The sequence below is a fragment of the Numida meleagris genome, chromosome 2, assembly GCF_002078875.1.
Source record: "Numida meleagris isolate 19003 breed g44 Domestic line chromosome 2, NumMel1.0, whole genome shotgun sequence".
Classification (NCBI taxonomy): Eukaryota; Metazoa; Chordata; class Aves; order Galliformes; family Numididae; genus Numida; species Numida meleagris.
The window spans coordinates 90279277-90297697 of record NC_034410.1 but is presented as its reverse complement, the minus strand read 5'-3'; the positions used below and the strand labels follow the sequence as shown (position 1 = coordinate 90297697).

Below are 18421 nucleotides of genomic sequence, written 5' to 3'. Positions count from 1 at the left end.
TTGACCAGGAAAAGCTGAGTATTCCATGACTGATTCACTGAAATCTGTTAGTATGTAGAATATCGTAAAAATGCAGGTAGAAACAAAAATTAGGCTTATCTGCCCAAGTTTAAGCATGTAAAGATTTAAACACTTAAGTCAAATTAACATAGTTTTAGGGTTGCTAAGCATGTGAGTCTCAGCAATGCTATTTGTAAATTACTTGATTGCAGAAAATCTTTTGAAGCCAGTGCTTGCTCACATGGTAGTCATCATAGTAGGAGCTCTGTAACCAAGTGCCAAAAAGCTGGTTTGATCTTTAGTGCCATAATGTTCGATGCTATACTGAAATTACAGCCTTGTATCTTTTATTGTGTCAATCTTCCTGCCACAATTTTAATTTGCTAGATTGCTGTTCTTTTTTTTAACTTGAGCATTATAAATTTTGGTTGTGTATAAGAAGCTAATAAAAATTCTTTTCTTTTATAGGTACTAAGCCAAATGATCTACAGTTGACAATATCCATGTTAAAAATGGATGAGGAGGATAATCAGAAGAGAGATGATGTTGATGAGATTTTACAAAATAAGTTGAGAAAAGACTCCCTGAGAAATGCATCAGGAGACAATGCTGAATGTGACTCTCTATCTCAGCAGAGAACAAGGCTCATATCAGATGAAGTGTTCAGGAACCTTGAAAAGAAAAGGAAAGAGAATGGCACAAACAAAAGGGCATTGTCAGGATCACCGAACTTGGACACTGTTGAAGCAGAGAGACCTGAAAATATCTCCAGAAAAAGAAAGCTGACGTCTTCTGCTGATGAGAAAGATAGTGACAGGAAGTTGCACAAAGCTCTAGCTGGAGAAGCAGGTAGTATAGAAGCTGAAGTTGTAAAAACTGGAGGAGTCACTGGCTATCATGATGATAACATATGTAATTCAAATTTCATGTGCCCGTGTTGTGATTTCAAGTGTGCTGATGATGCTATTCTGAAAATTCACAAGGAAACTACACATTCACAAGAGATTTCAGCTGCTGTTCCGGAAAAGTTACCTTCTTCAGGAGAAATCAGTGTTGACTGTAGAGTTGGAAACATGGACAAAGATCTTACAGGCAAAACATGTGATCTTTTTTTACCATCCTGCTCTGATATGGAAAAGCATATACAAGAAAGCCACTCTCAACAATCAAAACAGCAAACATGCCCTCACCGTAATTGCACAGCTAAATGTAATTCAACATTACATACGCATGCTAAGCAAGATCATGAGAAATCCAAGGTATTTTGTTGCGATCTTTGTGGTTTTCAGAGTGCTGAGGAAAATCTCCTAAATTCTCATTTCCTTGGCAAGACGCACCTTCGACGCCAAAATCTTGCTGCACGGGGAGGATTTGTACAAATATTGACCAAAAAATCCTTTAAAAAACCACAGTCTACCGCAACCAGAGAGAAGAATGTAAGAGCAAGACCTGGGAGCAGTAAATTAAAGGCAAGGACTGCTGATGCAAAAGAAATAAATGTTTGCAGTGCACTGGAAGACTCGAAAGTAAGCTTGTCTAAACAAAATGATGGTGCTGAACTTCTTGCTGAAATGATACCATCTACAAATGTTCCTGCTGAAAAAACAGATACCGTGGTAGGAAAGCTGCTTTCTTCCGGTGTCGAAGGAAATAATGAAGTTCAAACTGAAAAACTAGAAATACCTGGACCCTCAGATTTCTTGCAGAAATCAGAACTCCCTCCAACTACCAGAAAGCTAGTTAGCAGTTTAAATGTGACAAAGAGATTTGGTAGACTGGAACATAAAAGAAATATTGTATTGCTAAGGGCTCCATTTGGAGGAAATAGATCTTTTAGATTAAAAAGGCAAGTTAAAAGAAGGTATAATTTGTTGGGTAAGAGAAGCAAGTCTGAAACTCGAAGAGTTTGCATGAAGCATATCTCCAGCACACAGCTTAAACCTAGTGATTCAAGCCCTACATCACATACAGAATTAGAAACAAATTCTAAGAGTCTTTGTAATACTACTTCAGAAGTTCAAGATCTTACTCAAGGGAAGCCAAATACACTTTCTGCTAGTGCTACAAATACTAAATATTCTGAAATTGAACTTATTGCAGATCCTAGTGTTCATCATACTTGTGTTGACTGTGGTCATGTTTTTCAGAACAAAGAAAGTTTGGAAATTCATGTTGTAAATTTTCATGCAAGAAGTATTCAGTTTAATTGTCAGACATGTCGGTATTCCTGTGGAGTCAAGGAAGACATGCAGCAACACTGTCAGAATACTAAACACCAGATGGGAAGTTCTAGTTTTAATTGTCGACTTTGTTCATTTACCAGCTTGAATGTGATAAACTTTCAAAGCCATATGAGTGAAGTGCATAGTATGTCCCATAGTTGTCCAACTTGTGTTCTTTTTTTTCAAACACAAGAAGAGCTGATGAATCATCAAAAAGACGAGAAACATGATAGTTCATTATTTCAGCAAGCTACTCCATTGAGTAACAGTGGTCTGACCTTGCAAGTGGTAAGTTATGCTGACTCAGTATCAAACAGTAGCCAAAAACTTGCAAAGGAAAATAAAGTATCAATGAAAACAAAACCTCCAGACTCCTCCTTTGTAAATCATAAAAATGAATTAAAACATTCTGTTCTGAGTAAAACCCAATTTCAGTGTAAAAAGTGTTTTTATAAGACAAGATCTTCCACAGTCCTTACAAGGCACATAAAACTCCGACATGCGCAGGAATATCACTTTCTCTGCAAAGCATGTAATCTTTACTCACTGAGTAAGGAAGGAATGGAGAAGCATATCAAAAGAAGCAAGCACCTTGAAAATGCCAGGAAAAATAATATTGGACTACGTTTTGAGGAGTGCATTGAAAAGGTTTGTGTTGGGGTTGGTGGTATTAAAACAGTGATGGATCCTTCCATTTCTGGGAATACAGAGTTTGATAAAGAAATTATACACGTTCCATCCTCTACTGCAGACAACATATTGAGAAATAAGGAATTTGTTCCAGTTGATGAAAGAATTGGTGAAAATGAATTGGTTTTAGCTAATGCACCAAAAAGAGGGAGACCCAAAGGCGCTATTTCTCGAACATGTACCCATTGTGGTCTTTTGGCCTCCAGTGTTACAAATTTGACTGTTCATATCAGGCGAAAGCACAGTCATCAGTACAGCTATTTGTGTAAGGTTTGCAATTACTACACTGTAACTAAAGGAGATATGGAACGTCATTGTGCAACCAAAAAACATAAAAGTCGTGTGGAAATAGAAGGACATGGAAAACAGAACTCAGAGATCATTGTTAGCCCTGAAGGAGGTAATTGTGACTCTATGAGCAAGAAGGTTAACAGCCCTATCCCTGCATTGTGTGAACATGTTGAGGATGGTAGCCACACTTTAGATTTGGGAAATTCTATCGTAGACAGTCAAGAAACGGAGCAAGGAAATGCTGAGGTAAATGTTGAAAATGCTAGTAGGCTGCCAGATTTGGAGCATGCTAGGAATTCGTTAAATATAAAACAACATACATTTCTTGAATCAGCAAAAGATACCCAGGATGGTGACCCCTGCTTCCAGAGGAGAGGGGTGGGTGCAAATGACAACAAGTGCATACACTGTGACTTCATTGCTCATTCTTCCTCTTCGTTAGAGTTGCATGTAAAACGAAAACACACAAAACAGTTTGAATACTACTGCATGGCTTGTGACTACTATGCTGTTACTCGCAGAGAGATGATTAGGCATGCGGCAACAGAGAAACATAAAATTAGAAGAGAATCTCGTGTTTGTTTGTCTGGGGAGGAAGCAGACACAGCACGTATTGCCAAAGAAGGCTCTGCTCTGTCCCAAGAGGAGCACCATCACAGTGCAGGAGAACTGAAAACTGTTTTAGGTGAAATGAAAGGTGCCAATGATGCAGCAGAAAGTGATCATATGTGTAAAAGCTTAACAGAGCGTATTGCCTTAGATGAAAATGCATTTCCAGAAATACCTAAAGGTAGTTCCCAAAATACAGCAGAAAACTTAGTTGAAGAGGAAACTAAAAATGGAGGAGAAAACATTTTTTGTGAAGGATTCCAGGGAGCTCCTCAGAAAAATAATGCTGTTAAGCTTGATGAAGAGATACCAATTAAAGAGGCAGGCACCTGTGAGTTGCAGAGAAGTGCGCATGGACAGGAGCTACTCAACTCAGAGAATTGCCTGGCAGAAAATGAAAATAGATCAGGTGGCACAAACTTGAACTCAGGAAAAGGCAAGGAAAACTTGGAAGCAAATAGAGAAAAACCTGAAGTGGAATGTAGAAACACAGACATTACTGAAGAAGTATCACTGAAGGAAGATAACCCACTTACGCAAAGTCTTCCAGAAACAAAAAGTGCAGCATGGCAATCAAATTTTGCTGGAAACATTGGAGAAATGGTGCAAAATATACATAGTTTAGAGGGTGACAGAAGTTTCAAAAAGAATCCTACTGGGGAGGAGGAAGAAGCCCTTATGGAAGCACAACGTGAAGCAGAAGTAACTATAAATAACAGTGTTTGGGAGGCAGATGGCTCAACAGCTGAGGGCATGCAAGAAAGTAGTAATGAGGCTTTAGGAACAGTTACCAGTGCTGATGATAAACGAAAGGCAATGCAAAATTTTGGCAAGTTTGATTCTTCTATAGTAAGATTAAAAAGCAATCAAGATGGGGAGTCCGTTGACCATTCAGATGAAGGGCAGGTGCCAGGTGGAGTGAGAGCTGGTGATTTCACAGTGAAAGCAGACGCTTCACCAAGTGGTGGGAAAAAGAAGAAGTCAGAAGGCATTTCCCTTGGGGAATTGACACGTATTCGCTGTGATGACTGTGGCTTTCTAGCAGATGGTTTGAGCGGACTAAATGTTCACATTGCCATGAAACATCCTTCAAAAGAAAAACATTTTCATTGTTTACTCTGTGGAAAGTCATTTTACACAGAGAGCAACCTTCATCAGCACTTGGCCAGTGCTGGGCACATGCGAAATGAGCAGGCAAGCGTGGAAGAGCTGCCTGAAGGAGGTGCAACCTTCAAATGTGTGAAGTGCACAGAGCCCTTTGATTCGGAACAGAACTTGTTTCTCCATATCAAAGAGCAGCACGAAGAACTGCTGCGGGAAGTGAATAAGTACATTGTGGAGGATACTGAGCAAATAAACAGAGAGAGGGAAGAGAACCAAGGCAACGTCTGCAAGTACTGTGGGAAGATGTGTAGAAGTAGCAATTCCATGGCATTCCTAGCTCACATTCGTACCCATACAGGTATGGAAATGCTCTCTTTGCAACTGGTCTCTTTCAAATGGAGTGAATTATTACTGCTGGCCTTTTTCTGCTTTTTAATCTCTTTAACATTCCTTATGAACTGGTATTCATATTGCTTGATGAGCCACTGATGAAATCCAAAATTACCTTTAGGGGTATGAAAATACAGCGATCAAAGGGCAGAAAATGTAAGACCATTTTAAATGCAGTCACCCTTCTGCTTTTTGTTTCATGTAGAGAGATTTTCTTCCCTTTAATCTAAATTGTAATAATTAATTAGTTCTTAAATTTATATAATTCAGCAGTGGTGTTTTAAGAGAACGGTTAGCTGTTCTAACTTTATCTTCCTCACAGCTGTTACGTATCCACATTGTTTACTTCACTGCAACTCAGTTACACTTTCAACATTAGATTATGCTTCGTGATAGTAATTTGTGAATACATCATTCCTTAATAAATACCAATAATGAGCACAAGAGTTTTTTGTACAAATAAGTAATGGGAATTGGAATAGGTCAGCCTTTTGGGAAGGTAGTGTGTAATGTTGATGTGAGGCACAGGAATGTAATATCTGATTTAGTTTCTGTACTGATCACACTTTCAATTCATTTTTATGTTTAATTTTAAGTGGAAAATTTAAAAACATTTTTGTAGAAAAATGCATAAGCTGCAGTTCTAAATTTATGTAAAAATTCACTGTGATGTTTCTATAAACCTGCCATACATTCTTTATTTTAAATAGACAGCTTTTCTAAATCACTGAGCTCTGCTTAGACAAGTGGTGTCTCCATGGTTGAATTTATGAGTGGATTTGAATAATAAATTCACATTTCAATGAACATATTTTCATTAAAACTGTAAGGTTTATTTTACTGTACTTTTAAATAATGGCTTATTATGGAAGCTATAGTTTAAATTCATGCAGTATTTGAAACTTAGTGCATGGTTACAAGGAAGAGAACAAAAAGGTAAGAAAAAAGAAACATAAAAGTATGGTAATTCCTGGCATAATCCTAAAATAGTTTTGTAAGTTTTTTATTAAAAAAAAAATGAGGGCATGACTGGACAATAAAGTTTAAAAATTAATCTTGGGGAACATGGACGTTGTATTTCAAACCTTTCAAAGTATTTTACTATAACTGCCGCATTCACGTATGCCAATAACTCACATACTTAATACTTTCAGCTTTACTTCTATCCTGTCAATAACATAGTTATCTGTTTTGTTTCACCCAATATCCAACTTTGAATGCAGTGTAAAGTCTTTAGAGGGACAGTCATGTTCACATGGTCAGAGCAGCTGTATAAGCCCTTAATATGCCCTCTTACGGCAGATAAAACGGAATAAAACTAAGGCAGAAGATGCTAATGGAGCTCTCTTTAGAATTCTTTATGCAACTGTCTGGTCAAGACATGTTGCTTATAATTGATGTGTCCATTACTTGAATTCTCTTGTAATTATAGTCAATAAGTCTTGTAAATGTGTTAAAGCTCACTAAAAGCATACAAATTCAAGAACAGAGTAAGGCTAATAATTTAAAATAATCAATGTAGGCATTTCAGCACTTAATTTCCCTTGTGTGTTGATAGCTGATCATTCTTAATCCATTAAGATTTATTTAGTCGTTTACAATGCAAAATAGGTTTGCACTGGTCACTTGTGCCATTTGAAAATGTCCACCAGGTTAAGTGCAGAATGTAGTCCATTAGTCTTCCTTGACTATATGTATTAATTGCATTTAAAATCAAGTTAATGTGGATGTGAAAGTGAGGTAACTATCAATATATGACAAAGCAACCCTACTTAGATAAGTTACATCATTGATTGTAACATTTAGTAAAAGTTAGTGTACTTTTTACTATTTTGTGTGTAGGTCTTATCATGAAGTATATTTTCATTGTGCTTTTGAATTGCCCTAAATATGCAAGGCAGTAAAAGAATACGTTTTGTTTTGCAAGACATTTTTTGATGGGGCTTGTGGAGAGGCTGTAGAAGGGTTACAGATGAGAGTTTTATCTAGGCTCTTTCTCACAGTACCTACAAATGGATTGTTTTTCTGATGTTTTGCTTATTTCGCATAAATAGTAATGCAGAGACTTTTGTTAATAGCTAATGGGAAGAAGAATTTCTCTTCCAATCCCTGTTTTCATATTTGTGATTTTGTGTTTCATAGAACCTTTTCTTCCAATCTGTATCTCAACAATTGCAGCTGAATAAGAAATAAACGTTTTGGGGCTATTGGGAGTGGTGGCAGGAGGAAATGACCTACACTACCAACTGTATATGTGCTGGCTTATACTGTTAGGCAAAGTGCAGTATTTCTGGCCCCTCTCATCTGTTCCAGGGTAACATCAGGTGTGTAATAAGGGGAAAGCTGCAGATATTTTCCCATCTATTGTTCTGATTATGTGCTTTTTCTTAATATTTCTTCTGTATCCAGATTTTTCCACATATATGGATAGATATGTAGATATATGTATGTATGTCTAACCTTATCTAGCTCAATTTTAATTTGAGTAATTGGTGATAGTTAAGGGAGTAGGGAAGAAGGAAAGTTGTAGACAGACACAACTAATGATTTCCATTAATAGAAAAATATCGTTTCAAAATACTGTTAAATAATCTAAGAGATTTTCACATTGCAAATGAAAAGAAAGCTTTGCTAGAGAGGAGATAACAAGCAAGTCCATCACATTTTGACAAGTGAAAATGAGGAAGTGTAAAGACAAATAAAGGGAGTAGCAGAGGTGGAAGACTTTTTAGTTTTCAATTGATGCAGGTCCCATAAACTTAATTAACAATCAACATGTGAGGAAAAATCACCTGCAACCACATAATCTTTGTTTTGTTTCTCATCAGATTTCTCAATTAATGGAAGATTTGCCCAAAGTAAATGTGGTATCCTACTACCCATACCGTAAACAAAGTATGAAATGGTATGATGGTATTTCCTGTGGCTCTGCTTACTTTGCATTGGGCCCGAGCTAAAGACACAGTTGTGCCTCCAAATAGAGATGATGTTGTCTTAGAACAGGCAGTGATTTTTTGTTTTGAGTATCTTTTGTGTTAATGTAAAATTAGGATTGTTAACTACAGTCATCTTTGTAAAGCAACGGCATGGTTTGAGAAACTTAGTCTATTTTCAACTTGTTTCCCCCAGTTCAGTAGTTCAGTACCATGTTGGTTACTGCTACCTATGAAAATTTACACTGTGTTTCTATGCTGTAACTTGTGGGTAGATGAATTCTGTGGTTTTTCATTTATTTATTCAAGTCATTTGGTTGGAATGATGCTATATAGAAAGTATGTGTCTCAGTGAACTAAAAGCCAAATGTGAAGCCAGCAGTGCCATACTAACACAGAAGATGAGAACCAATGTAGTTTGTGGTAAATATGGCTAAGAAATGGTTAATTGCTTCAGTATCATTTCAGATTGCTTCAGACTAAATACACATTTTTGTACCATTTGTTTAACTTTTAGTCTAATGCCTTCATTGTAAGTATATATTCTGTTCTATCCAAAAACATATAGGAATGAATTTGGCATCAGCAACCTGAAAGGGAGATGTACTGCTTTTGTTTCAGCAGATAAGTACTGACTGTAGCCTGCCAGCAAGTGGATTTTCAAGGAGTTTAAATGGAGATGTTAACAGATATTCCATGCTGGATATAAGAAATAAATAAATAAAATCTCAAGGCCTCAGTGATTTTTGGATGAGAGCAGTCAACAGAATAATACATTTATGTATTGTCAGCGCACTATGGCTACGATTGGTCTGAACTACAGTTTTTCACAAAGGAGTCATGTAAATGGAAAACAGCAAAGGTCTTGTATGGAAGCCCTGCGGGACACCTGCAGTAACAGAATGAGGAACGAATTTACAATTTAATCAGTGGGAGAGAAACTAAAGGAACACAGGATTGAATCCACTTGGTATTTGAATTCCGTGATATAAAACAGCAATATAAACACCGGTAGATTAAAAAAATCCTCTCTGACTGTGTTCTTGAAATTATTAATTGTGGAATTAGTCTTTGAGATCATAAGTTAAAACATCAACTTTTAATAGTCTTTTATTTAATGCGAAGATAGGCTTTTTTTATTTGCATGGGCCTCTTTATAGAACATAGTGTTGATTTGAAATGTCACCAAATTAATGATTAATTTAGTTTTATCAGGATCATTTAAATAAACTGGGGTTTTTCGGTGTGATTGATAGAATGTGATTGCTGTTAGCTCCAGCCTCAACCTGCGTTTGACATTTAAACATATAAAGCTGACTAGATATAACCATTCAGGTGCTAAATATATTTTACATCTACTTCCAACAGTAGAAATGGAAGTATTAAGAGATCTGGTTTCATTGTCATTGAACTGTGAAATATTCAACCTTGTCTGCCCGTGCTTAGTACTGTTGACTTTTTTATTTCAGTTAGAAGATTAAAATTAAATGCTTCATTTTTCGTCAGCTTTTGGGAATTAAATTGAAATTTAAGACTCTAAAATTTTTTACTAAGATCCTCGATTTCACCAATGGATTCTTGGAGGAGATTCTGTTTCAAGGGCAAAGCAAAAAGGTTCATTGATCAAGTATGATATAGTGTTACATTTTTCTTATCAGAGCTCTTTATGTATATTTATTAAAGAACACATATTTCATATTATGCTTAACTGTATTGGAAAAAGTACTTCGCAAAACATATACTAAATGTAATATGGAGAATCTGTGACCATATTGTACTTACTTTTAACGGCAGTTCTGTGATTTTAATTTATTGGTTTAAGGATTTAGTGGTCAGAAGATTGGAAAGTGCTATGGCATGCTTTAGTATATACACTAATACTTTGGAGTAGTGTAGCTGCTTAGTAATATAGAGACTGACAAGTGCCCAGTTCAGCTATTTCAGTAGAAAAATAAAATAATTTTTCTGTAATCTGGAGAGGATCCCTGTTAATTAAGACGGACAAACAATTTGACTTTTTGCTGCACTGCTGTGATACAAGAAATAGGCTGGTACTTTTTCCTTGGAGAAATAATTCTAGAGTTCTGCGGTAGACATTTAATATTAAAGTTTGTTCTTGAAATAAATAATAGCCAAAATGTCAATACTTCTGGTTTGTAGAATAATCATAAATTCTTGACCATAAAACAGTCATAAAGGCATAATATTTTATCCACTGTATATTCATACATTGCATGTCATTACAATGGCTAGGTGATGAATCATTTTCTGTGTGTGACAGAACAAATCTGAAATACCAATGCTAATGTAAAATCTATTCAGTGTCGGAAGACTTGTAAAATTACTTTACTTTAAATATACTTGCTTAAAAGAAATTACATTTTCAGTTTACACCAATATCAAACCACTTTTAGACCATTACCTGAGTTTCAGCATTTGGAAAATGCTGAAAACAACTTTTGTCATCTTGCTGAATGGCTATCTCCTTCATTTTAATATTTTTGGTGGAAAAAAAAAAGAAAAAAGTGAATGATTTTCAATAGTTAAGAGAGTAGTTTCCATGGTCCTGAACCTAAGGAAACTAATGAGTACTGTATAGTATATACCATCTGTGTCCTGGGAGTTACAAATTTATGTGCGAGATGCTTTTTTCGTTAGGCAATAATCTGAAACAGGTTAAATGCGGGATAGACTTTTTTAAAGGTTATTTTTTCCCAGGAATTTTTATTTCTTTAACTGTGGGTGATATATTATTCTAATTCAACTCATATCTTATGCTAAATTTTACTTAGGATCAAAGCCATTCAAGTGCAAGATATGCCACTTTGCAACAGCTCAGCTCGGAGATGCCAGAAACCATGTCAAGAGGCACCTTGGGATGAGGGAATACAAGTGTCATGTCTGTGGGTGAGTAAATTGAAACGGTTTCCACCATGGTTAACCAGGAGAAGAGTGCAGGATATGCATTGTTTCAGAATTGAAAACTGTGATGTGAGCAAGAGTGGCTAAAATTATGCATGCATATCCTCCTTTCCATTGTTATGGTAAATTCCTTAAATACAGTTATGACATTCTTTTCCCACTTCTAATCCTGCACTGAAGATGAGCAATTTTATGGGCTACAAGGTCAATTTGAACCTGTAATCTGTAAATTGACTAAATTATAGGATGTTCATTCACATTGCCAGGGAGAACTGTAAATTCCATTTAAAGACATAAAAAATATATAATATAGACTTTAGTGTGTGGGGTTTTTTCTTTTGCTATACTGTTATAATTTTAGTACCATTAACAGATTTCTGGACTCCATTAGAGTTTTCATTCTCTACGAAAACAAAACAGAAGACTGGTTTTTCAAACAAATGCACCTAAAATATTGCAGGCATAAGACTACAAATAAATGGAAGTCTTTTATGTATGCTTGTATTCTTGTTTGTTACCAAAAAAATCTTGTTTTTCTTTTTTATGCAATCGTTATTTCCTCAGAAGGATCGTTCATAATGTTTAATTGTCCTTCAAATGTGTTGCATTTAATAGGAGGCATTGAGACTCCTTAATGCAAAACTAATTAATTTAGCAGAAATGTTTAAAAGGTTTTAAAATGCCATGGCATATATGGTACATCATAGGACATTCAAAGTTGGATTTTAATACCCCACTTCTGATTAAAAATATATTTTAATGTTATTATGCTAGAGAAATTAACTAATATATGCATCATATAAAAACACTTTACTCAAACCTATGTAACCTGCTATAGCAGTCTTATGGCTAATGTGTAGAACGGCACAGGTTCAATTAAATGATGCAGCGCACACATGAACGGTGCGGTGTGATGTTAGGGATAATATTAAACAGGAGGAATTTTTTTTTTAGTCTTAGTATACTGATCTACTGCAGGACAAAGTGAGTTGCACATTTTAAAGGACAAGTGAATCTTCAGCTGAAGATGCAGCTGAGTGATTTTCACTGATTCATCTCTCTGTTTTTCAAATAATTTTGCATACTGCATTATGAGATACTTTGGATGTTTTTACTCACTTACAAAAATTAATTGCTGACTTCTTGTAACACGAAATTAAAATGTATGAGCCTAATTCTTAAGTCCACTGAATATCAATAGTAGAATAACTGGCGCTACTCGTTATTTTGCAGCATGCTTAAAATGAACTTCATGTGTAGTAGCCTGTTTTATGTTGTTTGAAAAATCTTATTTGCTGTCTCTGCTATATGGATTGCTGAGAATTTTACATGAAGATGATTAACAGTTGCAAATTCAATGTTTACGTAAGGCTAAGCTCTTTTCTTTAGAAATTGTCAACAAATGTGACAATGGTTCTTTCTCCAATTCCTTTTTAACTTATAATGAAAAGTCATCATGTTATATAACTATGTAATAATCAATACAAAATCAAAAATCTTGAGATAGTTAATATTGGATCTTTTATTAAAAAAAGAAATAGAAATAAAAGGATGGGGCTTTGGTACAGTTTCTTTTCAAAAATTCGTTCCTTCCCTTCAGGGTTGAAGAGTTCTTAGAATCTTGTCTCAGAAAATACACAGCTTGGTTGTAATTCATGACACGAATGATTTAAACGGTAGACCTGAATGTTAGTGACTCTGGTAACCTGATTACTTACTGTATGTTGTTGATACGTCATACCTGGTAGCCAAGCAGGTACTTGTTTTCCATTTTTGTATATTGTTGTGTTATCAATTTACACCAGCAACATGGAGTTGTGCTAGATATGACAAAACAATGGGCTGAAGAGGCATGCGCTACAATATCCCATGCTTACAAAAATCTGATTTATATACTCGTTCCAATAATCATCTCATTTCACTTAATGTGCACAAAAAATGTATTTTAAGAATTATACATTAACATTGATTTAATTGGAAAAGACATTTTTATACTGTAGCTAACAGTCCTGAAGAATTCAGCAGGATTTGAGGAAGTAGGAATGACCAGGACAGTTTTAACTGTAGTCCAAATGATGAATAGCCATCCTTAAATGTGAAAGAAGAGGAAAAAAAGTGTAACAGCCTGTGCTGTGTTTCTGCTGTTTTAATTGAGAGGATTGGGCAGTGTGTAGTTTAAAAAACATAAAGTGGCAACATTTAAAAAAAAAAAAAAAGCTAGGATTGGCTATCGGATTAGTGGCACTATAGAGCATTGGTACATTAACACCACTGACAATGTCAATTCATTATCATTGATGGCTAAATAATCTTAGAAATGCTCGGTGGACCTATTAGTTCCTGAACATAAGCAGCTCATGCTGCATTTCTTCATTAGCTTTAATTGCTATAAATTTTACCTTTTTAAAAATCATGCTTTAAAAGGTGAAGTGATCTTTCAGGAACATTAACTCTGTAATTTTGTCACAAACAGAAGGTCCTGCACTATGTTTTCTTTTCTGCAGTAGTTAATATTCTATCCTCTGACTTTTAGATTCATAGTAATAAGCCCTGCGCTAGTTGTGAGGATAAATTGTGTTTCAAAAGCTTTTGAATCATCCTGGACACTTTTTAAAGGTGAAATGTCAGTTGAACACTGTGGTGAAGTAGGTCTCAATATACAACTTCTTTTCTTCAAAAATTCCCAGATAATTTTTGCTTTAAAAAAAAAAATCTAAGTTGTTCTTGTTGGCGGGGATTTCTGTGTCTAAATTTTCCAAATCCTCCTCATATTTGCATGATACAAAGTACATAGAAGTACATACAAAGTACAGTTCACTCAGTTCTTGAAACACTGTAATTTTGCTGGTTTTTTTTTTTTTTAATTGAAGTTCAGGGTTTGTTTTTCCTCAGCTGCAGAGCAGAAACTACATGATTCTGAATACAGAAATTGGACACCAGTAATGTTTTAACATTTGGAAAAAAAAAGTCTGCTACTCATTTCCTTATCGAAGATGTGCGTTAATTTTATTTTCCATACCCAAGGCTGTAAAATATATCCCATTATTTCAGAGGTAGTATCTATTGTCTTCTGTGTGTTGCAAACTGCTGCATATTTGAATTTAATTTTTTGAAAGTCTGGTTCTGAATTTGGCTGCCACTCTGAGTAGATGAACAAATTTTGGTTGAACAGCATTTAAACTTTTTTTTTCATTTGCCTGGTGAAATGCAGTGAACAGCCTTATCGTGCACTTTTCAAATTTTATGCCTCAGGTGGAACATAAAAAATGCATTGTTCTGCACTTGAGGTTTTGAACAGAATTTATGGGTGATGTTTGATTTAAAAATGCATCTACTATTCCTTTGCCTTCTTTTTTTCTCGCCTTTGCTTTCAGAAATAGAATTTTGGGGGATGTAGTTATATGTTTCAAGAAAGAATGACTGCTTCTTTCAGTTTTTTTCTCTCTTTCTTTTATGACTTCTTTAAAAATCTACTGAAGAAGATGGGTGTAAGGGTACGTTTGGATTTGTAGGAAAATTGTCAGAATTTGAAACACACACAAAACATTTCTTACTACCTTCCTAAAAATTGGAAAGACATTTGTAGTAACATCGTTATTAAGTTTATTCAACATGTAGTAGCCAAGTGTTTTAATGAACACTTGTGTACACATGAGGAAAACTGGAGGAGGTGGAAATGGAAATATATTGTTGTTTTGAGGTTTTTTTCTCTGAAGTATTTCTTTCCCGATTTTTTTTTTGTCTTTTGTTTTGGTGGATGGAGATATTAGTCTTTTAACTCTCTGCTTCTCAGTTCTCGTTTTGCTTTTAAACTCCTTTTTCTAATTAATTCTGGAGATGTTGTAAGATGTTCTGCCAAATAAGTACCTTGCTAAAATTCTTTTGTTTTTAAAAAACCTTGTATAAGCAAGCTTTCGGGAGAGGTACAGCATCCCAAGCATGGAAATAACTTCACTTTTGCTGTTAATGAAAAGATGAGTTTGGAGATCTTCATCTGGATACAGCTTAGGATTTTAATGACACTAGTTGCTTGGCGGACGTCTAATGAAAAATACCTATATAATATATAGGAATAGTGGCTGACAGATATTTCTGCTTTGTAGATGAGAATGTGCTTTGACCAGCTGCATCTAACAGTTGGCGGTGCTCCTATGTTACATTTTTTGAAGTCTTTTAGATTTTCTGCCTGTTAGTGTCAGGCTACTTATAGTGAAAGCCCCGCTCTTAAGATCACTTTTAGCAAGCAAAAAAGACTTATTCATAAATTTATTGGTAGGGGCAGGAGAAACATTATATTTTCGAGGATGCCTTAATGTACTGTAATGTAAATTAATTATTTATTCTTGTGCAGTTTGGGAAATCTTAAATAGAAAGTTGCTACTCTAATAAAACTATTTTTGTGTGGTATTACCTAGTTTTTGTGCATTAGAAGGGATCTCTGTGTAGATGATTATAATGTCACTTTCTGACCTTTGCAGCTTGAATAATTGTAAATCATTGCTTCATAACGTGTCAGAGAATGTCTGTACTAGGCAATTAAATGGCAGAATATAATAGACCAAATTATTGCCTGTCATGTTTTCAACAACACAGTTAGTATTTGAGTTACACTTAATCATTACGTGCATTAGCAACTTCATTGGAATCCAGCTTCAGGCTGAGCATGAAATACATTACATTATTTAAACCTCTAATGGTAGAAGTCATTTATTTGTGTTGAAGTGTACAACATGCAGAGTTTCATAAAGCAAGGAACACTTGAGAGCTTAATTTATCCAAATCAAAGTCTAAATGCAGATAAACACAAGTGGCAAAAATTAGTAATTTTTATAGGCTGGAAATATTTAAAAAATACATGGTTGTGGTAATTGTAGGCAGCCGGAATAAATTAAAATCACTATTTTTAGTAGGCTCTGAGAACTAAAACTGTTGTATAAATAAATCATCAAATGCATCGTGAAATTACATTTTTGAATGAACAATTAATTACACACATCATACCTACAGATGTGCCCAAACAAATCGTATGTATTTGGTTCAGCTGTTCAGATTAAAGATTAGCGTGTGTGAAATGACTGCTCCAGACCAAGGTACTGTGAGTTTCTTTCTCCGCCTTTTGTCATTTACTCCAATTGGACGCTCGTGTTGGTTTACTCTTTAGTAAAGAAAATGAGCTCAGCCTATGTAATGGCTTTCCAAACCCACACACACATTTAAACAAATTAATAAGAAAATATTAGAAAAGCTTGTGGAATAAAATAGCATATGTGTTACATTATCTTGCCAATTTTTTTCAGTTATCTATCATTTTATTAGATTAGCAAACTTGACCTTCAGCACGTAGTCTCTCTTTCTAGTATTTAAGAAAACTGCTTGAAATTGAAGCAATTTATTTTTATTCAGGAAAGCTCCCAGCATCCTTCCACAGCAGGCGCTGACACCGCGCCGTGTTGTGTGAGACTTGGCCTGGAGGTCGGCTGGCCGCTAGCTGGCAGAGGCCAAGGCAGCGAGTGGGAGGCTGTGGCGGGGCCGGGGCAGAGACCCTTCTGTTGGAGCCTGGTACTGCAGATGGTACTGCGCAGTCACGGCCAGCTTTCTGACTTAATAAAACGTGTTTGTAGCCATTTGCGTGCTAAATTAGATTCTCATAATGATTTACTTATACTTGCCGAAGAGAAAAGGTATATAAGGGACACACTCGTGAGAGTATATATTTGTATTTGAATTAGAGATACTGTTAGTGATTCAGACTAATATCCACTGCATGTAATCTAATTCTAGTGTACTTCCAAATGGTAATTATCGAGATACGCAGTGGTGTGACTATGATATACGTGGTGTGTGTAACTGGTGCTTTTATGGACATGCATTTTTAATTTTTTACTGTAGGTTGTTCTGATGTTCAGGATGCGTGCATTTCTGCTAGGCGGTAGACATCTTACAAAGCAAAGCCTTCACGTCTTGAGATGCTGTGGCAATTTAAAACATTGCACAGTTCAGGAATGCTCTTAGTTTTCCTCTAATTAAAACAACTAATTCCTGAAGACTTGGGTTTCTCAACAGCTTCAAAGTGAAGAATGTGTTTTTCTCCTTGGGCTACTAAAAGTGTGAAGCATGTACATGCTTGTGGGTCATAGAACCATAGAATATCCCGAGTTGGAAGGGACCCGCAACGATCATTGAGTCCAACTTCTGGCTCTACACAAGACCACCCAAAATTCAAATCCTATGTACAAACGCTCCTTGAACTCTGACAGCCTGGGGCCGTGCCCGCTGCCCTGGGGAGCCTGTGCCATTGCCCAACCTCCCTCTGGTGAACAACCTTCTCCAAATACCCAGTCTGACCCTCGTCTGACACAGCTCCGTGCTATTGGTTGTGTCAGGGCTTTGTGGCCCCTGGGGCTGATCCATCCCAGGAAGGGGATAAATGAAGCCTGTGGCTGGTCATGACCCCAGCATGGCTCAGCCCAGCCAGCACTGCTGCTCCTAGCTGTTCAGGTGTCCTGCAATATGAACGCTCGCTGTGGGGAAGCATCTCACTCTGCACATACCCTTTGAGGGCCAGTGCCATCTGTGCCCATGCAGGAAGGGCTTGAGTCCTGTCCCGAGCAGACAGGAGTTGTAACTAATGGCAAACAGGGTGCTGGGGCAAAAATGCTAAAATCCAGCATACCTACTGAAAGAGAGTTCCATACTTAAAACCCATGATTTGGAAGAACTGCCACAAGCATTGAGAAAGATACTATTAAAAATTTCCTTCTACTGGCAGAAGCAGATGGCAAAAAGAAAATAAGCTTGGATTTGGTTATTGTGAGACGAATGGAGACATAGGTATGTCAATATGGGTGTTTGGTACGGAGAGGGGGAAAGGGTTGGTTGCTTAAGACTGTGGTTATGTTGTTTTGTTGGTATGCACAAGTTGCATGGTTCAGATTTATATCCACAGTTCAGAAGGTTTAGATTTGTTGCATATTTGTTTTAATCATTTATAGATTTGTACTAAGACTCTCGATTTGACGGTGATTTTTCCCTGCTGCTTTTAGTAACTGTTTATTTAAAATTAATGTGATAAATAACTGAACCTAATCTTTATCAGTGAGTACCTCTTCACTAGAACTATAGGGTTCAGGAAGAGAATCAAAAACCCTTCAGGCTTACGTTTCATATCATTTAACTGTAAGTTGTTAGAATGCCTTCAATTTTAACCAAATTCTATCTCTAAGAATTGAGAGCTGTTGGAGCTTCTTTTTTCTTGTGTCC

At 36.0% G+C, this 18421-nt stretch overlaps 1 protein-coding gene across 6 annotated transcripts in view; it reads left to right on the top strand.

The window, feature by feature from the left end:
- The window catches only part of ZNF407 (zinc finger protein 407), a 344657-nt gene that overhangs the window by 32326 nt on the left and 293910 nt on the right, over nt 1-18421 (top strand). For all 6 annotated transcript variants that reach the window (XM_021385823.1, XM_021385825.1, XM_021385824.1 and 3 more), the window contains 2 exons: nt 469-5274; nt 11032-11146. In XM_021385823.1, the coding sequence (XP_021241498.1) occupies nt 504-5274; nt 11032-11146 (4886 nt within the window). In that variant the 5' untranslated portion in view covers nt 469-503. The remainder of the gene's footprint in view (nt 1-468; nt 5275-11031; nt 11147-18421) is intronic.